Source organism: Malus domestica, chromosome 13 (assembly GCF_042453785.1).
Source record: "Malus domestica chromosome 13, GDT2T_hap1".
NCBI classification, from domain to species: Eukaryota; Viridiplantae; Streptophyta; class Magnoliopsida; order Rosales; family Rosaceae; genus Malus; species Malus domestica.
In genome coordinates this window covers 18,534,883-18,559,654 of record NC_091673.1, presented here as the reverse complement: position 1 = coordinate 18,559,654, position 24,772 = coordinate 18,534,883, and the positions used below count along the sequence as shown (strand labels likewise).

At 36.8% G+C, this 24,772-nt stretch overlaps 2 protein-coding genes across 19 annotated transcripts; both read left to right on the top strand.

Moving 5' to 3' along the window:
• The first annotated feature begins 6,852 nt into the window (after nt 1-6,852).
• LOC139190839 (uncharacterized) lies at nt 6,853-8,199 on the top strand. Its single transcript, XM_070811328.1, has 3 exons — nt 6,853-7,077; nt 7,171-7,335; nt 7,594-8,199. The coding sequence occupies exons 1-3, from the start codon at nt 6,853-6,855 to the stop codon at nt 8,197-8,199; spliced, it is 996 nt and encodes a 331-aa protein (XP_070667429.1).
• Nucleotides 8,200-14,793: 6,594 nt separating this feature from the next.
• On the top strand, nt 14,794-24,538 carry LOC103421142 (uncharacterized). Of its 18 annotated transcripts, none has more exons than XM_029091102.2 (13): nt 14,880-15,112; nt 16,014-16,186; nt 16,346-16,429; nt 16,722-16,937; nt 17,003-17,203; nt 17,357-17,506; nt 17,706-19,301; nt 19,541-19,907; nt 20,191-20,306; nt 20,425-20,537; nt 20,840-20,917; nt 23,584-23,745; nt 24,289-24,538. In XM_029091102.2, the coding sequence occupies exons 1-12, from the start codon at nt 15,093-15,095 to the stop codon at nt 23,716-23,718; spliced, it is 3,249 nt and encodes a 1,082-aa protein (XP_028946935.2). In that variant the 5' UTR covers nt 14,880-15,092; the 3' UTR covers nt 23,719-23,745; nt 24,289-24,538. The 18 variants fall into 18 exon arrangements, with proteins under 18 accessions (XP_028946942.2, XP_070666561.1, XP_028946935.2 ...); XM_029091101.2 differs by having other exon boundaries at nt 14,916-15,151; XM_070810451.1 differs by having other exon boundaries at nt 14,918-15,112; nt 15,458-16,186.
• The last annotated feature ends 234 nt before the right edge of the window (nt 24,539-24,772 follow it).

The window sequence follows — 24,772 nt, the reverse complement described above, 5'->3', positions numbered from 1 at the left end:
CAATCTTCACACGCAACATCAGCTTTCCAGATACCACAGACCACTTTTTCAAAGTGCTTTGACAAAGTTAAAACACGTGAAGCTTGTAGCTCCCACTACATTGCTATGACTAAGAAGGGTAAAGGAATAACATTACCAGTTGTTAGGGAGACTCCTATATATGTTGACCTCCATCCTCCACGGACATGTAGATCTGCAAAAATGCTCAACCCTTCCTCATATCTAAGAGGGCACTCCCAACGAAGCCTCTCGAAATACTCAACTTTCTTTCCCCTAATAATACCTATGCAAACCAGCCACACCAGAGCAAGAGTATCTCATATCATCAGGGTCAAAAGAAAGAGTATCCCATATCATGCTTTTTCCCTGTCTTTTCCTTTGCCCTTGTTCTTACCTGCAAAACAAGGAGAAATAGAGTAATCAATCAGCACTTGGAATCAAGCTTCCAGTTAGGAACTGACTGCTTGGAACCCCTTGCCTGATTACTTATTTAGCATTGCTCTCGAGTACTCATCTTCAACATCTTATGCTTCCAGAGAAGATACCACATCTGCATGAGGAATAGATAGGGCAAGTGAGAAGGATACAAGGAAGCATGTGGAGACAAGCGTAACAGAACACATGCTGATACATTGACTACTTTGTCAACAGCAAAAGTATCATATATCATCAGGGTCGAACGTACTCTAGATTTGATGGACTTGTTTTAACCCTCAAATTCTTGAGTCGGCCTTATACTCTGGAGAAAACCAGAAAACCCTCCAACCCAGTTCAAGAATAAGCCTGTGGAAAGTTACTTCTTCAAAAGCAAAAGTATCTTATATCATATTTTCTCTTTTTTCTTCCATTTATCCTTCATGCTGCCTGCAAAATAGGAAGAATGAGAACAATCAGCCGGAACTCAAAATCAAACTTCTGATCTTAGACTGATTGCTTGGAGATCTGATTGCTTACCTTGTCTGTCACCTCTTTCGGCAGATCTCCTAGCTCAGCGACTTGGGGGACTCCTACTACATGGTTTGTATCACGCTTGACCAAGCCTGAAACTACAAGTAAGCTTCAAGTGAAATTCATACATTACCTTGTGTATCTCCACCGGTTAAAGATACCACCTCTAGATAGAGGAAGAGTACTTCCAGAGAAGATGCCACATCTACCTATGAGACAGATAAGGCAAGTAAAGACGATACCACACTTCGGTACTTAGAAGTTTCATGATTACTCAATGGCTTGGATCTTGCAAGTCCCCAACCGAGGAGCTTCCCTCACTCGGGAACTTAGTGGATCACTGTTTGTACCATACTTGACCAATCCTGAAACTACTAAGCATCGGTCAACATTATACCGTCAAAGACCCAGAAGAGTTTCCCTCCAACCAGGAGGATAATCACAGCGCGACACGTGTCAACATCAGAAGCTAATCATAGCGCGACACGCGTCAACATCAGAAGCCAATCACAACACGACAAGTGTCAATGTCAAAACAAAGCTAGAAACTCTCTTCTATAAAAGGAGATCATTCTCCCACAATATTTCCTAATGTCATTTGTACTAAATCATTCACTTGTACTCACAAAAGGAGAGCTTGAACCTATGTACTTGTGTAAACCCTTCACAATTAATGAGAACTCTTCTACTCCGTGGATGTAGCCAATCTGGGTGAACCACGTACATCTTGTGTTTGCTTCCCTGTCTCTATCCATTTACATACTTATCCACACTAGTGACCGGAGCAATCTAGCAAAGGTTACAAACTTAACATTTTCTGTTGTACCAAAGTCCCCACTGTTTTTGTGCATCAACAATTTTCATGATATTAAGAGTTGGTTTGGTATTGTTCTGCTTTGAAAAAAAAACTGTTTTCGCTGTGCTGTGAGAATAAGCTCATTTTTACTGCTTCACGTTTTCAGTTTTTTTTTTTCACCAAAAACTGTGAAAATAAGCTGTTTTTAAGTGTTTACCAAACATTTTTTGAACTCAACCTTTTTTTATACCCGCTTTTTATAAAAGCACATCAGTACCAAACTAGTACTAAATATTTGCTTTGATTAGGGATTGGAAGATAAAGACGGAAGTTTTGGTTTGTGTTACCACTACAATGGAAGCAGATTCTTTGCCCTCCCACTTCCCGTGCCCTCTTGTGCCCTTCTGTTTATGTGATCACAGTTAAGCCACGTCAACCTTTTATATTACTATTTCTTTTTGTCTTATTATCTCTTTAAAAAAATAATATAAAATGTTGACGTGGCTTAACCGTGACCACACAAAATAGAAAGGCACGGGAGGGCACGAAAAGTAGGATGGCCGAGAATCTGCCTCCCACTACTATTGGTATCTTATGAATTAAAAAAACTTCCAGCAGCCACCATTTGCATTTGTGCAGGGTAACGGTTGTGATTGATTTAACCGAACGAGTACTACCCATTTGAAGAGGGACATCAACTTCTATAAAATAGAGGTTAATTACTGCATATTTTGAATATATGTTTTCACTCTTTCTTTTCGTATATAATTCAAACAAAACCTCCATTATTATCTTGTAGTTTTATAATACAAAATCTGGAAACCATTAAACTGCAGTGTTAGCTACTAGAATTCTCGAGTTTCTTGAAAGTCTTCTTTCGGTGTCGGGTTGATTTTCGTAAGTGCAAGACGCAGATCAACAATTGCCAGTTGCTAAGTTTCATTGTATTCACATGCCTCATTCGCATATTCCTATAGAAAAATTAATAAAAAAGACTTCAAAATTTTGAATTTTAATCAAAATTATATTATTTTATTTAATAATAATGAAAAGAGAAAAAGAGAAGGAAAAAAAAAACTTCAAAATCTCTCCTCATCATCCTATGCCAAGTTGTCCTCTTTTTCTTTTTCTTTTTCTTTTTTTACTTGACTAATCATTCCAGTTATAATATTTCTCTTGCCATACATGGAGGTGGAAGAGTTTGCTCATCCCTTGGGTTGTGCGCATAATTCAGGTAGATAGTGTAATGCGCATAATTCAGGTAGATAGTGTCATGATAATATATCTTAATGTAAAATTTATATCGGCAATATACTGTCAATATGGTTGAAATACGTCGTCAATACAAGTCATGCGCAAAACCATACACATAAAATGTGTATCTACTCAAGTCTTTCATGATAGAGTAACGGGAAGACAATTCAAATTTCAAACTTGGACATGTATAGGGAAGATCTAAGTGAATGAAATTCTATAAAGTTATGGATTTGTGAATGAAATTCAATGAGTTGCATCTGCGGGTGCCCTGAAATTGTGCTTTTATTTCATGTATATTAAAAATACTTAGTGTAAGAAATAATGATAGTATACATATTTAGTTTTAGAAATAGTTAGTGTTCAATTTAAAAAATAGTTAATGTTCAATTTAAAAAATAGTCAATTTTTTGTTTAAGAAATAGTTATAGCACCAGTATTCAATTTAAGAAATAGTAATAATACCCGTGTTCAGTTATAGAAATATTCAGTGTTGAGTTTAAGAAATAGTCATTGTTCAATTTAAGAAATAATGATAGTAATGTTGTTTAGTTAAAGAAATAGTGATAGTACTAGTGTTCAGTTTAAAAAATAGTGATAGTGGAGTGTTCAGTTTAAGAAATAATTGTAGTACTAGTGTTCAATTTAAGAAATTGTCAGAGTTCAATTTAAAAAACAGTGATAGTACTAGTGTTCAGATTAAGAAATAGTTAGTGTTCAGTTTAAGATTAGTGATAGTATTACTTTTCAGTTCAAGAAATAGTAATAGTAACTGTTTTTCAGTTTTACAAATTGTCAGTTTTCAGTTCTAAACATCGTCAATTTTTTTTGTTTTTTTTCTTTGATTGTAATATTATTATTTAGTTTGTTCTGAATGATGCATGGTTGTATTGTTTAACTCAGATGATATGACACAAACTAAAAAATTTGCCCAAACTAAAGTTAAAATCATTGTTTCCAAAATTAAAATAAGCATTGTCTGTAAAACTCAAAATAAAGGTTTTCTTCATTTTTTTGGATTGTAATATTATTAACTTTTTTTTTAAATGATGCATGGTTGTATTATTTAATTTTTTTTTTCCTTAAAAGTTTGTTGATAACAATTTTATTTGTTTTTTGGTATGTGATTAATAAATCATGTTCGTATGTCTTGTAAAAAATGTGATAATACACCATAAGAAATACGAAATAGAGTGAAACATAATAATAGAATCCATATGTATAAGGCTCGTGCACTAATTTTTGAATTTTATACAACATAAAAGAAAAAACACAAAACAAACAAGAAGTTCTTTGTGTAGAGAGAAGTGATCTGAGGGGGAGAGATGTGAGGACGGGGACAACTTAAAAGATGCCACATGAATAAAAAGAAAAAGAAAAACTGCTTGTTTATCAATTAGGGACTAGGGAGAGGGGATGACGTAAGAGAGGCGAGAGAGGGAAAGAGAGAGGTGGGCGCCACAAGAAGCTGCTACGTGGGAAGAAAAAAGGTCAGTGTTGGTGCGTGGGTAGCACACGTACAGAGGTGAAAGATGTCAAAAGCCTATGTGCGAGGTGTGGGTACCTTGACACAATTATTTCTAGGGAAAATTTGAAATAGATCTTAATTTTATAGATTTATTTTTTAAATAGTTTTAATTTTTAGTAATTTTTTACTTTTGAAATAAGTTCAATTTTTAGTTACTTTGAATCCATATCAAAAGATCCCGGCTTTTTGTTAAGAAAAAGTCGGCCCAAGCTTTTTTTCTCTACAGTTGTGTTACAATTATTATTATAACCATGTTTTATAATTAACGCACATAGTCAAACCTTATTTTTCTCTAATCACGGGGTTATACGCCACACAGTTTTAAAACATATTAGTGGGGTAATTTCTTTGGTGGGATAAAGAACCACTATCAGGTTTTCTTTATCATGGATGTTAGACCTGGCATTCGTGTCGTGTTTTCTGTGTTCGTGTCGTTTTCGCGTCATACTCGATATCTTAATGGGTCGTGTCGTGTAATACCCGTTAAAATAAACAGGTAAAATGACCCGACCCGATAATATTAACATGTAATATGACCCAACCCGTTATCCGTTAAGGAAAATATATTTTAAACCAATAAATAATCAGAGAGATAGAAATAGAGATGAAGAAAGAGAAAAAGGTAAAGAATGAAGAAAATTCAATCGAGTTGGATACAAATTTAACGTTCGCAATGACACACTCTCTCTCCCCTTTCTATTTGGTTGTCTACAACTCTCTAATCTCCCTCTGTAAATGGAAAATCAATTTGGAGAAAGAGGAATTCGTACCAATTTGAGATGATTCTAGACGACAGGAGCAATTTGACGGAAATTCGGAAGAAACTTTGAAAAAACACAAGGAGGAGATTGGTCTGTGCAGGAGAAGAAAGTGAATTCGTTTACCTTTTTTGTATGCGTTGCCCAGGGGGGTGGAGTGATCCATTGCTCACTTTAAATGTGCGGTACATGGCAGTTCCATCTCTGTAGTTTGCAATGGCTGCAACTGCTGTGGAGAGTTCCATCTTTGTAGTTTGCAACCGCTGCACCTAAATGTTGGGAGTTCGTTGCTTCGTGCCGAGTATTTTTTTCTTTTATTTATTTACTTCTTGTTTTCTGTATAGCGGAAAGATAGAATGTGATGAAGTAGTTATAGGATGATTAATTTAAGGGATGACAATGAATTTAAGTGTGTGTGTGTTGTTTTCATCTAGTGGTTCATAATTGTCATTGTTGTGATGGGTAGTGTTTGTAGTAGATAATTCTGTTTTTGATATTTTGTTTTTCAACTTGTAAATAATTTATGAATTGTATCATATTTACGAATTTGACCCTATTTCTATGGGTAATTATTTGGTTGCTTTATTTATGACGTGAGGGTATTCTCGAGTTTATCGAATGCTTCACCAAATTGGGGCTCTCACTTTATATATATAGATGTAATTGGTAAAACTACATAGGATTATTAAAGTGAAGACGTAACCCTAATGCTTTTACAACTTCATTTTCAAAAACTATGTTCTTTAGTTTAATTTCCTTTTGTCTTTTTTTTTAATTGTTTTTATTAAAAGTTGTATTTCTTATTTTAAGTCATAAAATCTTTTCTAAATTTTGTTCTCAATAATTATTTAGGAATTAGTTTTAAGTACAAATTATTCATCCAAACTGTGTGAAAAAAGCACCTTGCATGAGCATTCTTACTACAACTACCTTGTACTCTTGCAAGTATTTTAACTGTTTTAATCCCTACTTTTGTAGGTAAAACTACATAGGATTATTAAAATTCTTAAAAATATGAATGTACAATTTAAGAAATTATAAAATTTCAGGTGTATTGAATTAGAAATTGATTTTGTTGAGGAAAGTAAAGCCTATTAAGGCTTATTTAACGTGATATGATATCGATCTGATATCAATCACCTAGACTAATTCCTTTCCTTTCATATAGACGTGTAAAATAAGGAACAACTTGTATAGGCATAATTGTAGGATCTTAATTGATCATTGTATATGTATAAAGACCTCTGTATTGAATTATTAGATATCAATGAATTCATACACAATTATTGAATTCTTTACAAGGTGCCAGAGCAATTGGGCCTCTGATAACCAAAACCTTTTTGTTGTTCCAACATAGCAAGAAACCCTACCAACTGCATCTCTTCTCGCCGACATCCTTGGCGCTCAAAGACCTCGTCATAACCAAATCCTCAACCAAGCCTGAGATGAGCAAGTATGACGATCCCAGTGATCCCCTTTACCTTCACCACTCCGATTAGCATAGAGCTATCCTGGTTACTCAACAACTAAATGAAGAAAACTATTCCACTTGGAGTCATGCCATGTTCATGGCTCTTAGTGCTAAAAATAAAGAAGGTTTCATTGACGAGACCATAAAAAAGCCGGAAGGCGCTTCCGCCGTAGAACTTCAACAATGGACTTGTTGCAATAATCTTGTCAAATCATGGCTTCTTAACTCGATTTTCCAAGATATCAGGGTGAGTGTGATCTACAGTGACATTTCTCATAAGATTTGGAATGATTTGAAGGAGCGCTTTTCACATGTGAATAACGTACATCTCTTTCATATCGAACAAGAGACACATGGTTGCATTCAAGGCAATATGAATATTGGTGCTTACTATACCAAATTGAAAGGTTTTTAGGATAAGCGCGATGCACTGTGCTCTATTCCAAATTGTACATTTAGGACTATGAAGGAAGTGTTGCAGTTTCAGCAAAGTCAAAAGACCATGAAGTTCTTGATAGGTCTTAATGATGCCTATGCAACAATCAGGGGACAAATCTTGCTTATGGATCCCCTTGTTGCTGTTAACAAAGCCTACTCACTTATTATTCAAGATGAGAAGTAAAGGGCAGTTTCGAATCATGCATCTATCAAAGCCTCAATCACTGATGTAGTAGCCTTTGCAGTGCGAGATAATTTGAGGAATTCTGGTAGGAACTTCACACCAAAGAACCCTCATCTTAATTGTGACCACTATAACACCATAGGGCACACCTCAGAGACACATCGAGCACATCTCAAATGTGAATATTGTGGGTGGAAAGGTCATATTTTTTATCAGTGTCACAAGCTAAAGAAGGCGAATTCCTACAACGACAAAGTTGATTACCAAGATCGAAAGGGGTTTACTTCAAAGGCGAACCATGTTGACATAAATCTAACAAGTCCAGTAGTGCCTCTTCCATCATATGGCCTCACTATAGAACAATATCATCATCTTCTTGCTCTCTTTAACAAGAACAAGTCAAACCACATGGCGAATCATGTCAGTTCTGTGTCGAGCATGAATGATCTCTCAGGTAAAGCTTTATGTGCTTCTGATTTCAGTGAAGAAACAAGTTGGATCTTCGACATTGAGGCCACATACCACATTGTTTGCTTACCTCATTTGATGACCACAAGAATTTCGATTACGAATCGACAAGTGCATCTTCCCAATCATGCACTTGCTGATGGGACTCACATTGGAACCATTCGCTTCTCAAATGATCTTGTTCTACATAACATGCTTTGTGTTCCATCATTCAGATTAAATTTGATATATGTTAGCAAACTTGCTAAAACTTCTTCCTGCTTTGCCATATTGACTGATACGCTTTGCATGCTTCAGGACCAACGATCAGGGAAGATGATTGGAATGGGAACTGAACGAGAAGGACTTTATTAACTTGATACTGTGAAGATGATTGGATGCAATTTTGTTTTAGTTGTCACTACTACTTCTTCTTGACTTTGGCATCAACGCCTTGGTCATCTTTCAAATAAAAGCCTTTGTGCTCTCTCTCTTTTTGTTAAAAACATGCAATTTTGGGATATTGGTGATTGTGTGATTTGGCCATTAGCTAAACAGACTCGTGTTTCATTTTCATTAAGTTCAATTAATACACATGCTCATTTTGAGTTAATTCATGTTGACATTTGGGGAGGTTATCATATTCCTACAATTACTGGGGCACAATATTTTTTAACAATCGTCGATGTTTATTCACGATGCACGTGGGTTTATCTTATGCACCATAAATCAGATACATGCCAATATCTTAATTCCTTCATCAATCTTGTTGAAACACATTTTTCTTCCAAGGTTAAAACAATTCAAAGTGACAATGGACCAGAATTCATGATGACACAATTTTATTCAGATAAAGGGGTTTTTCATCAAACTAGTTGTGTTTCTACCCCACAACAAAATGGCGTAGCTGAGAGAAAACATCGTCATTTACTCAATGTAGCACAAGCCTTATTGTTTCAAGCCAACCTTCCCAAGAAATTTTGGGGTGATGCCATTTTAACAGCCACTTACCTTATTAATCGAACTCCCACTTCAATTCTTGAGGGAAAAACACCATATGAAGTACTCTTTCAAAAACAACCCACTTATGATCACATAAGGGTTTTTAGGTGTTTATGTTTCGCCTCTTCACATCATCACTGTCCCACCAAATTTGATGCAAGGGCCACACGTTGTATTTTTCTTGGATATCCATATGGCACAAAAGGTTATCGGTTATATGATCTCACTACGAGTAAAATTTTCATCTCCCGTGATGTTTTGTTTCATGAAACAGTGTTTCCTTTTCCAGAGACTTTTTCCCCGGTAGCAAAACATGTTACTGTATGTTTTTTCCTTGTTGTAGCTTCTACCAAAAATTGGCATCTCCATCAACTTGATGTTAATAATGCTTTTTTTTTTCATGAGGATCTTGATGAAGATATTTACATGTCCTTACCTCCTGATTTCGGATGAACGGGGGAGACATAAGTATGTAAGCTTCATAAATCGTTGTACGGACTCAAACAAGCTTCTCACCAATGGTTTGTTAAACTCTCTTCTGCCCTCAAACAAGCTGGTTATGCAAAATCCAAGGCAGATTATTCATTGTTCGTTCGAAACCAAGCTGGAAAATTTACTGCTCTTCTTGCTTATGTAGATGACATCATTTTGGCAGGAAATAATCTACAAGACATTGAAGATACGAAGTCATTTCTTATGCAGAAATTCAAGTTAAAAGACCATGGTCAATTGAAGTATTTTCTTGGCATAGAGATTGCTCATTCCACCAAAGGCATCACACTTTCATAATGGAAGTATTCTTTTGAAATACTTGAAGATGCTAGTTGTCTTGGAGTGAAACTAGCTTCTTCTCCCATGGAGCAAAATTTGTCCTTAAGCAAAGATGATGGTGACTACATCAATGACCCTTCTTCTTATCGAAGGCATTTTGGTAGATTAATTTACTTGACCATCACAAGACTAGACTTGGTTTATGATGTTCACATTTTAAGCTAATTCATGGATAAACCATGAACTCCACATTTAGACCCAGCTTATCTAGTATTACGTTATGTCAAACACACACCAGGACAAGGCATTTTTCTCCCTGCAAACAGCTCAATTCAATTAAATGCATTTTGTGATGCGGATTGGGCTCGATGTCGTGATACTCAATGATCCACCACTTGATATTGTATTTTCCTGGGAAAGTCATTAGTGTCTTGGAAAACCAAGAAACAGACCACCGTGTTAGGGTCAAGCGCTGAAGCTGAATACCGGTCTATGGCTAGAACATGTTGCGAGATCACATGGTTGAAATACATTTTGGGAGACTTGGGCATTCTACATTCAAATCCTGTTAAATTGTTTTGTGACAATCAAGCAGCACTCCACATTGCTTCAAACCCAATGTTCCATAAGCGAACTAAACACATAGAGATTGACTGCCACTTGATACGAGAAAAGGTTCAAGGTGCAATAATTGAAACAGCTCACATACGCACATCACAGCAGCCAGCTGATATATTCACTAAGTCATTGAGTCTTCTCCAGTTCACAGCTTTACTTGGCAAGCTGGGAATCATTAACATACATTCCAACTTGAGGGGGAGTGTTAAGGAAAGTAAAGCCTATTAAGGCTTATTTAACGTGATATGATATCGATCTGATATCAATCACCTAGACTGATTCCTTTCCTTTCATATAGAGGTATAAAATAAGGATCAACTTCTATAGGCATAATTGTAGGATATTAATTGATCATTGTATATGTATAAAGACCTTTGTATTGAATTATTAAATATCAATGAATTCATACATAATTATTGAATTCTTTACAGATTCTAAAGAATTTAAAAAGGTTGAGGATTTTGAGAGAATTAAAGAGATTTCAGAGTGTATTTTAAACATTACAAATCTCACATATCCCTTTCAGAATTTGAAGGAATTGAATCAAAATTTACATAAAATCTTTACAAACCAACTAAACTCCATCAAAATCCATAATTTTTTTTTAATTCCATCAAAATCCATGAATTTTAAAATTCATCAAAATCCATTAATTTTAAAATTCCTCAAAATCTCTCAAATATAAGAGAAAACCATTCTCGAAAAGTGTGACCATCCCGTTGAACCTCGTTACCCTCCCAAGTGGTTATGGTGGTGCATCCGCTGCCCTATCTCCGTAAAGATATTATGATGATTAACTACAAAGTGGCACACATCATCAGTCGTTACTTTTAGTGGCTAAGCGACACATATAATGCCCTAATCAAGGAGAAATTTTTCTGGGTTCTGGGAACACTAGCTGAGTTGGTGTTCCTAATGAATAAAGCCTTGATACATGTTTATTTTATTTTATTCAAGCTAAAAACTGCCAACTAGATTCTTTTTGAACTAAAGCTTCCTAATTTACTGACACACCCCAACCTAAATCAGGGCATGTTGGCCGTCACGTGGGAGTGACGTAACCATGTGCACAGTACGAAAGCAATAAAGATATAAGGGAATTGCGAAGGAATAAAAACCAAACTACTAGCAGAACTAGTTAAGATAGGGTGTTAGTGCGAGATTAAAAGTGAAATACACAACCAGTGCATAAATATCCTAAGTGCAATCAAGCAGGACAAGTACTAATTATACAACACCCGAGGGTGATCCTACATTTATGATGCTCTGTCAGAACCCCCGTCGAAATCCTCGTGATCCACCAAGCACTTCTACCTAAAACCTAGAGGGGCGCAAAACAGAAAGTGTGAGTGGGCAAAAACAAAGCTTTTCAAAATCATTTCATTTCTCAAAAGTTCTAACCCCTCGCCATAAAACCTGTATAACTTCCCATAAAATAATAATAATAATCTGAATCAGAAATCATACTCAAGATGAAAATTCATAAAAGTATACCATGCCATGCAATGCTATAGGTAAACCAGGCAAAATATATCAATGTCAAATATTGCATCAGCCAAATCTCTTTAACTCAAACTGCAATGCTGAATATATAGATCATAACCAATCTCAATCATATCAAATTAAATCCTGCACACGAGTCAGAACCACCTAAAGTGGTCTGTACGACAAGACTAGGTGTAAAGTAAATATGCTCTAGTGCTACAATCATGTGAAGGCTATGCGAATAATCACGGGTCACTTACGAGTCGAAACCACCTAAAGTGGTCTGTACGATAAGATTGTGCACCTAACTTGGATCTAGGGTGAGCATACGGTGCGGGAGGTGAACATCAAGTGAAGGACTGTGCCCCAACTCTGGGCGGGAGCACTAACACTAGGTGCAAGTTTATGAGCTTTCATCACATCACATCATAACTCGCATAACTGAAGTAATCTCACATCTTTAATTTATGAACTTACCTAGCACTTACTTGTGCGTCCGCAGCACCAATCATAATTATATGCAACTACTAATGCATAAATAAAATAGGTAGATACTTTGCATGGCATTTCAAAACGTATAATCATTCAAATTCATTTTCTGGGAAAAATCTCAAGTATATAGGTATATACGGAAAACCAAAAGCCCACTCACTGATATGTCGAAGGGTCGTAGCCCTCGAGCCTCGATGGATGGCGCTCGTCCTCAAAATAGGTCTCACCTATATGCGAAATAACTGAATAAACGTTATTTAAAACACATACACAAAACTAGGAATTAACTTCTCATACAATGCTCAAATGGGGCATTTGAATATACCACCATGACCTACTCAACCTCAGGAACATCCCCATATTTTTAGAAAAAAAATTCTGATGCCCCACGCGCCACCACGCCTCGGCAAGGGAACGCCCAGACGCACCCCCACCCGCGGCCACGTGCCTGGCACGGCTAACAGAATCTTTAACAATGTTAGGGAATATTCCATCAAAAAGCAGTATATTCCGTTAAGACTAATCTGACGCCATCAGAATATTCCGTCAAACTTGACGGAATATTCCGTCATCTTCAACCTTTGAACTCCAATGACCTACGCTGTCGCCAGAAAACTGAAAAACTTCAAATCGTCATTTCCCGCTCATTTCTCAACCAAATTTCATGAAATTTGTACCAAAATGAAGCTTAGGACAAGAGGAACAAAACTTTACCACTTTCAAGCCTTGAAATCCACGGGATTTCACCGGAGGAACCTCGATAATCCGGCCAAACTTGAAACTCGCCAAACGTAAAGCTCACTAGTAGCTTTAAATCTCTTAAAAACTTTGATAACACGAGTGCATGAACAGTGACCCAAAACTGGGTTCTCGGGTTCTTGGGCAAATGAGGTCTTTACGTTCTAAAAATAGTATAGATGAGTGCGTGACGATGAGATGAAGATGATGATGCTAACCACGAGCTTGATCCGTGCGTGAAATGGAGGGTTCAAGGTTTGTCCATACAATTGTACGGACATGGAAGAAAATGCGAGAGGGAGGAGAGAGAGTCAACGAGATAAGGGGAGGGTACGTGTGTGTGGTCCAGTTTGCAGTCAACCAACCAAAATCTTAAGTCTTTAGTTCTAATTAGGTCAAAATAATAAGGGATAGAACCTATTGGTCCAAAACCTTAGTTAATACACACACACACACAACTCAATAATAACAAGGGTATAATAGAAATTCCCACGCTCTCGAGGATAAATAATATATACGTTCGGGACGGGCTGTCACATTTACCCCTAACCTACTGTGAAAGAAAATACAGAAAATCCACCGCCAACCCCCACCATGCAATTGACGCTGAGCTCCCATCACAGAGCGACCATCCATCTCCATTGCCGATCGGTGATTTCACCAGAGACTTTATCTTACTATTCTATCTCCTCTCCCCTCTATTTATCCCACTCTTACTTCGACATCAACCCGAGGAATGGTCGGCGACAACTCAAGAGCTGGTGAGTTCACCAACTCACCATGTTTCCTTTTGTCATTCCCCGGCTAAAGAGAGGAGGAGAAAGAAAAAGTGGAAGAGAGAGACAAGGTGAGAGAGAGAAAGGTGAGGAAGAAAGAAGGGAGGTGGGTTGGGGCAAGGGGTGTGGCGGCGGAAATGGTGGAGTGTGAAGAGAAATATGGGATTTTTTTTTTTATGTTTTTGTATTTCTTTAATCTAATTCTGTTTTGAGAAATGAAACAATGAATATTAGGGATATTAAAGGAAGTTCATTAACAAATGCATCGATTAAATTTTCTAGAAACCGAAATGCATTAACTCAAGGGAGTGTTGTTTTTTGCCACACGTCAAATGCTGAAAAGTGGTGAATATATGTCCAGTAATTATTTGTGGAGAACACCAGCTTAGCTAGTATTCTGGGAAAATGGAAAAATTTCTACTAATCAAGCCTTCTAGTTTACTTTTAGTGAAAAAAGGAAAGGAAAAAATAATTTAAATAAAAAGGAAATTGAAATGGACTCTTGCTTTTGTCCCTTGACTCAAATTCAGATAAGGCCGCAGTTGCCATATATAGCAAAAATCTAAGGAACCCACTCCCCGACTTTCCCTTTTGAATTTACCGCCGTAACTTTTTTATTTTCTTTTTGAGGGATTTTTTCTTGTAAATTAACATACACTGTATATCTTTAAAAGGAAAGCAATTTATATATACAACACAGATACTGACACACACAGAAAATCATACTGTTTTGTACTAAAAATAGAAAATGCAAAAAAACACGTATACACTCATTATTATAAATTAATATAAAATGCTAAAATAACAATATACTCATGACATATAAATTATTTTTTTACAAAATACTTAACTTAAAATATGTGCTTTGTTTTTACACATAATCATTATTATTAATATAAAACACTACAATAACAAGATACTTATGTCATATAAATCATTCTATTATCAAAATGTTTGGCTTTAAAACATGTGTTTTTCTTACGCATGTGAGTATCAAAGATGTGGACCGTATGCCATAACAAGTTTATGCCGCCCTTACTATGAACTGAATAGATAACTACTAAACTCATCAGGCAGTGCTGTTGGCATGCACTGCGTCAACGTGGCAGCCCCTGAACCTCATACCTCAGAATCTGAGCAAATGCCAAGGGAAGTAGCCTCCGTGTAGACTCTGCTTCTTGAAGGACTCCTGGCACGCACTTTCTAGCTGCAACTGCAACCCCTTCTCTCTCCTCCCTCTCCTCTCTCTCTCTCTCTGTCAGCATTTACTTGAAACTCGAACTCTCGTTCATTTTCTCTCTTCTTCTTCTTCTTCTTCTTCTTCTTCTTCTCTCTCTCTCTCTCTCTCTCTCTCTCTCTCTCTCGGTGTTTATTTGAGAAGAATCAATGGAGTCAAAGGACAACAGGTACACGGGTCTTCACAATAAATGCTTTTTCTATAATGGGTATTTCTCAAATTCAAATTGTTGCCTTTTTATGCTGCTTCAATTCTTTAACCCCAAGTTGTTATTTTTGCAATTTTCTGATCACATATGATATTGTATATTGGAACTTGGTATTTTCCTTTTTTTATTTATATATTCATGTTTGATTTGTCTAAGTTAACGGATGAAACGTTGAGATTATTATTTTCTAAAATTGCTAATTAGAAACTATTGAACTTCTTTTGGAGTTTTTTTCCTGAAAGATGAAGAAGTCTGTTCAATTTGTATTGTCCAAAATTTTATCTCAATCTTTACTTATATTTTCAGATAATATGAGCCTAGAAAAATTGGTCCTGAGAACAATAGGGTAGTTGACCACAGAAAGAAGATAAAAGGAGGGTTTTTTTTTTCTTTCTCTTTGGCATAAAATTTTATTCTTGCAATGCATGATGTTTAAAACCTGATAAAGTTAAATCCCGTTTATATTGAATGGTTTCACTATCTATTGAATTGTACTTGTGGTTAAGTTGGGGACAATATTAATGTTGTTTAGGTGTGGGCCGTTAGACGGACTATAAACCTTTGGCACTTCATTATGCTCATGCATCAAGATCGCTGTTGGTGGTGTACAATTTTAGTATCTGAACTTTTTTAAGTCTGGCTACTTAAATTATCAATCCCGAATGAACTTCTCAGTATAATTCTCAAATTTTTGCACAATACTAAATCATGGCGCGTTTTCATTTTACACCGTATGTTTCCCATGGCTCTTACCTGCACTGTGATAAATTTGCTAGCTTTATATACATTGTTAGTCCATTCCCTAACAGTTTAAGCTTTTGGGGTACAATGTCTAACATGGTATTGAAGCTATGGTTTTCAGGAGGTCTTGGGTTCAAAAACTCCAGTTGTCATTCCCCACTTCTTTGTCGGTTTACACAGTAGAGGGTGGGGATGCACCTATATGTTTCTCTCTGTCTGTATTTCTCTGCCTCTCCTCCACGTGCAGGATAAGGCTACATGTGAGGGAGGGTGTTAGCTTGATTTACGCTGTAGGTCAATTCCGTTTACAGCTTAAGCTTTTCAAGTTCAGTGTTGTCTAACAGTATTTTGTTAATTTAATTCAAATAACAGAAGAATCTAATCAAGTACCTCAAAAACTCTATATATCAATGAAGTTTTGAAACCTGATTGAAGATGGTATTAATATCACAGGTAATAGAATTCTATGGATTTCAAGTGCCAACCCCTCTGATTTGCGGTTAAATATCCTCGTTGCTGAGCCAGCTGAATGTGTAGGTTGCATCTATCTCATAGCAAAGGATTCATAGTTGATATAATGTGACCGATGCGCCTTGTGATGTGCTACTTTCTTTTCTCCCAGTTGGTTTGTTGTATCCTCCCAAAAAAAAAAAATTATAGTTACTTTCTCATGATAGGGTGCCTTCTTTTCACTGGGCATTAGATTTTCAAACCCCTTCGTTGGATAATTATTGTCCCCACAGTTTTCAAAATAGAAGATAAGGGGGACTCATCACATATCTTTTATTAAAAAGCCTTCAATGGAAAGTGAGTGTTATCTTTCTTGTAGGAACAATTTGCATGTTCGTCATGCAGAAAATGGATGCAGACAATGAGAACATAGAGCCTGTGACTGATTTGGGGCTATCTCTGGGATATTTGAATCAATGCATTCGGAGAAAATTGAACGGTGATTCAGGTGCAGGTGCAAATGCAGGTTCAAGGATACACAGGGCATTCGTGGCTCCTGAGCCCCTGTCAGAATTAGTTTGGGATACAGATAAAGGTTGTGTCTAAAATGAGCTGATTCTGTCTTTTCAAACAGAAAATCTTACTTTTCTTAGGTTGCAGGACCAAGTAATGTCACTCTTTCACCGCCACAAAGCAATATAGGCAGGAGGTCTGCTACTGACAGGCTTACTGATGACGTGGACTTTCTAACAGCACAGACAACAGTTCATCTAACGAGAGAAGTTGCAAGTAAAGAAATGACTATGTCTCCCACAAGCGATGCTGGCGTCATGCCAATATGCAGGTCAAGCCATGAGACGGGTGAGGCCTTATTCTTGCAACTTTGGTAGTTAAGTATAAAATGAAGAGTCTTTGAGTTGTAGGACAATGAATTTGTAGTATAGGTTTGTTATGTTGTTTATTTATTTCCTGAGAAAATTGTTGCCGGAATTGTTGAGGATCTCCTCTTTGCAGGAAATGATAGTAATGTGGAGGAAGTGAAAGCGGCTGTGGAAGTATCTGTTCCACATAACCAGGAGGGCCATTGCAGTCAAGCCAATGTTGAAGTACATGAAATACCTCAAATATCTGAGACCAGAGAAAATTTCATTACAAGATTGTCAGGTGAATCCTGCTATTCACGTTTTCAGTGTTGCACATTTAATTCGGTAGATGAAATTTAGAATCTCCCTGCAGCTTATGCTCAAAATACAGTAAAATTGTTCTGAGGGCTGTTTTTCGAATATATGTTGCCTTGCTAACAACTGACTTTTTTCTTCTTTTTGCATTACAACAAGTTATTGATTTGGTTGTACTCACACAGGTAACGGTGACAGAGAAGGGGCTGATATCTTATTTGTCGAATCAGATCAGAAGATACCTTTTGTGGAACAAACTGAACCATTATTGGAGGATTCTGTTGGTCAGGACAGACGTGCTGATGTTGGGGATCAGAAAATGCAACTTGTTTTGACCTCCGAAGTTCACCCAGTGAACGAAAGTCAAGCTTCGGATGCTCCAGCGATGAATAAAAAGGTACAAGGCAGTAGGCCGTTGGATATACTGGAGGCAACAGCTGAGAATGATTTAATGAACCTCAAAGATGAACATGCTTATGCTGCAGCAAGTCAGTTTTTAGGATCAGAATCTTCCCCAGGGGTTGAGGACAGGTTCGAACAAGGTCAGGAGATGCTTCCTGGAAACGAATCTGTTCTTGACAAACACTCTCCTACTAACAGCAGCATCCATATGCGTCGAAGGAAAGGCAAAGAAAAAGCGTTATCTGATGGAGATCTTAATGGAAGAATGACAAAAGATAAGGATGATAGCCATGAAAGTGTTGAGAGCTGTAATAGTGCAGGATTGTTTTCGTCGGGCAAGAAGAGGTGGAACTCCGAAGAAGAGTTCATTGTCGGGAGTAAAAGATTCAGAAAGCAAATTCTAGAAACTCCGATCTGCACATCCTCTATTAGACAAGATAGCTCCTTCATGGTTTGGATATCAAGCATGGTGAAAGGGTTTTCAAAATCAATGCAAGATGAGGCACCGCCTCTTGCACTTACCCTTGCACATCCTAATCATGGAGATGAGAATCCTGATAATAAACTTATCACATGCAATTTGAACCAAGGTGATGCAGTAAAAAGTATTGGTTTCCAGACGATTTTTCAGTCCTTGTATTGCCCAACTGCAGAGCGCCAAGAAGCACAGATATTGAGTAACAATCATAAAATAGGAGATATATCAACTGAACTTGAGCCAGCTACTTCTCCAAAAGTCTGTCATGTGGAGAATATTAATTTAGGCAGAGGATTTATGCTGCCAGTTGAAAAGTTCAACAAATCTTCATCAGGAAATGAAGTGCGTTCAGCAGGCAGTCAGGGGAAAGGCCATACTGGCTCCGAGGAGAAAAAGAATCCATGCAACTTTCCGTTTTATAAACGGAAAGATAGAGTTAGCCCTAATTCTTCTCTGGGTAAACTCAAGAAAAGGAGGGTCGAGAATGTTGAATCTAACTCACAATTTAAAGGGAAGACGACTGATGAATTTGGTTATAGAAGGGACCTGATGGGAAGCTTGTGGATAACTCGGTTCACTCCAAAAACACCCGGTCTCGCAGATCATTACAACAAGAGTGCTGATGGAGTTCTTGGGTGCTCCAACGACCACAAACATGTAGGGGACAAGGAACAGTCTGCTGGTGATTTAGTTATTGTCATTGGTAACAATATGCAAAACTGTGCAGCTGACAATGAGGGCTCATCTGCTTTCAATAGAAATAAAGGTCAGAATGGTCAAGCGTCCATGTCCGAATTCAGCCCTATCTTACCTTCCTCTGAAGTCAGAAGTTCGGAAGTGGCTTCTATTTTTGCTAGGAGATTGGATGCCCTTAAGAACATCACCCCATCCAGTGCATCAGGTAATGCTTCCGATGAAATCATGATCTGTTTGTTTTGTGGCATAAAAGGTCACCATTTACAAGAGTGTTCACAGATAAGAGACAGAGATTCAGGAATTATTAAGTAATATTAAGTCCTATAATGGAGCATAAAATCTGCCTTATTGCATTAGGTGTTTACAGCACAGTCATTGGGCGGTTGCATGACCATGCACCCCCAACGGGACCACCTCAAATTGAATGTAACGTTTCTTGTTTAGATTATTACTGCAGTCAGAGTGAAACGAAGCTGAATTCAAGAATTGATGGAGATATGAAGCTCCTAACTGGTAAGGAGAGTCAGTTCGAAGCTTCTGTTGCTCATACATGTTTTAATGAGGACACTTCAAGAATGGAGACAGGTATCAATATGAGCTGGAATGCTAATGATACGAGAGCCTCTAAGAAAATAGCATATCGTTCAAATTCAGTTATGCAAAACAGTGCTTCAAGCTCTGTGGAAAATAAGTTGAAAGAAAATCAGATCATGCCCTCGTCACAGTTTGTCAATACGCAGATTCCAAATATACCGAAAGGAATCATCGACTCTGTGAAAAGGCTTCGCTTGTCTCGCACCGATGTTCAGAAGTAAGTTGAGCATACCAACTAGCCTCTCAGTAGTAATTTTTATTTTCTTGTCAAATATTTTAAGAACAAATTTTCTTGAATATACTGTAGATATCAACATAGCATGCAAACTAGGTATGTTTATATAAATCTTGAATTGGATATTCTCGTACGATCACGAAGCATAAAAAAATCTGACCAAGAGTCAAATACAGATAACTCGGTACAACTAAAAGGAATATTTAATTTGCTTTATCCTCGTGTAACTTGTTCTTATGTGTAATTTGTATTTTTCCGGAATTAGATGGATGGATTCCCGCATGTCACTCTCGCAACTCGAGGGGTTTTTCCTCCGCCTGCGGCTTGGGAAGTGGGAAGAAGGACTTGGGGGAAGTGGATACTATGTGTCTTGCATAACTGGTATGACCAGAATTAAACCATGCTTGTTTATTAACTTTACCTAAAAACTTCTTTTGATAACTAAGTTGATGTTTCTCCTGAGTTCTTTTTTGTTCATTTTTATTTCCGTTGTCCACAGGTTCTCAGAAAGAGAGTTGTCCACAGAATGTGAAAGACTCGATAGCTGTTATTGTTGGTGGGATAAGATGTATGGTTAAAAGCAAGCATGTATCCAACAACGATTTCCTCGAGGTAATTATAATCTGACTTGCTAACGAGTTACGACTTTATTCAACTGTGTGTGTGATGCATTCCCACTATTAGGGTTTCTATTTTGGGTTGTCCGTATAGCCCTTAGTAGTGCTAGGACTATATGGTTTATGAGATTGTGTCACTTTCTTTTGGACTTCTACTTATGCCCTACTCTACAACAATTAACTAGGGTTTTGTCATAACAAGATCACTATCATCGATTCACCATGTACAGATGTTAGAAACTTTCTTGTCACCGATGTTCTATTTTCTTGCTGATTTCACCTCCTCATATACCTCAGGACGAGCTGAGGGCATGGTGGTCTGCTACCTCAAAGAGCAGTGGCAAGATTCCGTGTGAAGAAGATTTGAGAGAAAAGGTAAAGAGAAAACGAATGTTAGGCTTGTAGTTTTTTCGGTATTTATAAATTTTGACTTGGTTTGAACTTTCTCTTGCAAAATGAAGAGTGATAAGATCTGCCGGAAGTCTTCTGTACATAGTTATTCTGAAATTTTTACCTTTGATATTTTTTTATGTACATGAAGAGCACTCTGCAGTTTAAACTATGAATAGTATTCTACTGAAATTATAAGAGTTTAAGGATTCTTTTGGCTATGTCAATCATTGTCGCTATACTGTCGGCACTGATCTGTGTGGATACTTAAATGTACACAAATTATTAGATAAGTGGCCTTGGATAGGGTTTTCAAACGACAGTTGTCGACTTCCAAATGCCTCTCAGTGTGAAAACTTACATATTCCGGGTTCATTCCTATCTCAATCCTCCCGTAATATGTAGCCTCGTGAGGAACAGGAGATAAATGAGATAGTTAGAGGGGGTAGGGACCCATTGCAGGCTTTAGGGTAATACACTTGAGTTTTTATTGTTAGATTCTAGGTCAATGATCCAATGAGTAAGATTTAAAGCCTTGTACATAATATAATATACGAGAGCATAGTAGAATTTGTGGATGATGTATTGCAACCATTTGTCAAAATTAACCATTTGTCAAAATTAAAATACTGTAGATTAAAATGAGATGGGAAATTTTATTTAAACCCATGCAACTTCTTTTTACACCCAACTTAAAATTTTAAATGTTAACTTTCTATTTTACCCTATTGTATAATTACTATTAAGTACAAAATGAAATTAATAATAAAACTCAAATTTATCAATAAACCCGAACACTATAATTAAACTCTACGATCATTCTTTGTTTATCATACGTTCATTCTAGCTAAAACCCTAAAAACTCTCATAAAGAAAAATAAGTTTTTCTACTGATGGATGGTGATTTTGAAGGTTTGAATCCTCCAACCAAGGTATGACTCAATTTATGAATTTTTTATTCGTTCAATTTCAATTTTTTAGAGTTTAGAAGATGAGTATTTTGGTTATAATTTTTTTTTCAATCAAAATTTCAATCAATCATTCATAGTTTGTTTATCTTTTTGCAACAGTAAATTGATGCAATCTGTTTCCCACTACACCCCAAAAATCTTACTGATATTGCAAGAACCTTGAATTCCGTTTGGTTCTTATGTTCCACCACTCTTGCTACCTTATTGCTGCTCTTTTCTGCCTCCTCCATCACAATGCCAAGCTTCACGAGAGCCTCTCGTTCTGCACACCTTGCAGCTTCTACTTCCGCCTCTACCTCATTGTTAACTTTACTTTGGCTTTTGTTGATTTCCAACCTGAGTGTTTCATACTCTGCAGTTTTGTTTCCTTGTCCATCAAATGAGCCTTTAAATCCGTAACATGCCCTTTTAGTTCTTTCAATTCCTTTTCCAATTCATACTCTCTCTGGCATGACAGGCTTTTTTCAAGCTTTGAATTGAGCCCCTTGTTTATTGAAATTAGCTAGTGTCTTGGACGAATGCGCCTCATAAGCACAAGTTACTTAAACCAAATTCATTCAATTTACAGAGGTGTAAAATTATCCCAAGAATTTTTCACTCCGCCAGGGCGACTTTCTTCCACAGCAATAACCGAAGGCATTAACTTCCCAAAGATATTTGTTAGCAAATGCAAATTAATGAGCGATTTGGGGGAGGGATTAGAGTAGTGGACACCCGAAAATGTTGTACAAGCATCATGAAGCATTTCTCGTGCATCAGTGACCAGGAGATACTGGGGCAGCTTCATTGGGTGTAAAAATAAATCCACAATTTGAATTGGGTTTATGGGGGTATATTAGGTATTAAATTTGGGTTTAAAGATATATTAATAGTTTAGTTAAAAATTAAATGGGTGGAAAAAGTAAGTTGGGTGTAAAAAGAGGTTGCATGGGTTTAAATAAAGTTTTCCAAATGAGATCATACGTTACAATGGAGTGATCAAATTTTACAAACTCAATGCATGGAATAGGAGAAGAGGTTGTCGTTTTGAGTGGTGACACTGACAACTAAGATATTTTTCCAAGAACTTGACTCCAAATGGAAATAGTAAGATGTCAAACTACTTATAAATGTGGGAGTAAACATATGGCCTTATCAGCACGAACAAATACCCCAGATGAAGTTGTCCGGTTGGCCGGAATCGATCACTTGAAATGTTGAAAAGTAAAGAAATAAAGGTTCAATATTTTCTGGAGGGACTAACCTAATTACTTCCTTAAATTGTTCGAGAAATTTGCCAGCATCTTTTTTGAATGATGTAAGGGAGAAATTTTTCAGCATGTGTAATTATACAAGTGAACATGTGTAATTATACAAGTGAAGGGACACTAAAAAGTATATCATCTGTTCATTTGTATTTTGACAAGCAATGCAGCAACCAGCCCCTCAGTAGTAATTTTTATTTTCTTATCAAATATTTTTAGAAGAAATTTCATGAATATACTGTAGATATCAACATAGCATGCAAACTACGTATGTTTAAATAAATCTTCAATTGGATATTCTCATACGATCATGAACCTACGGGAAATCTGACCAAGAGTCAAATACAGATAACTCGGTACAACTAAAAGGAATATTTAAGCAGCTTTATCCTTGTTTAACTTGTTCTCAAGTTTAATTTGTATTTTCTGGAATCAGATGGATGGATTTCCGCACGTCACTCTCACCCTCCACCGCTTTATTCTGAAGAAGATGAGGCTAAGGCCAAGGAGATTGGAACAAATGAGAGCGCCTTTTTTCTTGCTTGGTTGGGGCTCGGCCGCGTCATCCTAGCTCAAGGCCTTCTTCTTGCCGCTTCGGGTAACCTTTCTGTTCATTGTGATTGAATTGATGTGAATCATCCAGAACCATGAAGGGGAGGTAGAAGATAGGGGGTAGTTTGCGTATAAAAGTTAGATTCCTAGAAGAGCTTCTCCCTGGAATCCAAATACCACCTCCATATAGGGGACATTAAGGAATTCGATTCTGGATTTTAATTGGGATCCACTTACTTTTTCATTCCCTAAATGTTAGGAAACGCTGGAATCCTTCGGGAGGAATGCGAATCCGTTTCTTTACATTCCATTCCCGTTTGGTAAACACGCCATAAGTGAGAAGTAAAGCAATACACTAGTATATATGCATAGCCAACGGTATCTACCTAGGTATATGTGGCACTCAACCTGATCACTATTGGATAAATATTAACAATCAATGATAAATTTATATATGCTAATAAATAATAAATACGAATAAATAATTTAACAAAGTATGAACAAAACAAAATAATATTAGATAGACAAATTGAAGATTGAGATTTGCGTACCCCAATGTCTTTGAAACATAAATTTTGTCCCTACTCAGTGTTTGTAGTTCTACGGACGTCTGCTTCATCAGGATTCAACGATCTAAGTCAGAATTCTAGCACCGGAAAACTTGACTTCTGGCGAATTTCTTTGTGGTTCTCTTAGTAAGAATGTTTGGGATTGTAGAAGAAGAATTTTATTTTTCTGTGTTCTAAATGCCATGCAGATTGATGTATATATAATAGGTTTATGCCTGTTTACAACAAGTATGAGAATGAGATGGGTATGTTGGGAGACATCCTTTCAGATGGGTGCTTTGCTTTTTGGCATTCTTTCATCACTTCAGACTTCATTTGAAAAGATGAGTCTTGATATAGAAAATAATTAATTAAAGAATTTAATTATTAGAGTCCAAGCCTAGGTCCATCTTTTGGTAATTAATTATATATTAATTATCAGTTAATTAATACATCCCAAAACCCAACTCCAAGGTAGAGCTTAATTTTATTCTTCATGGTCCATCACTTTAATCACTTTCTATA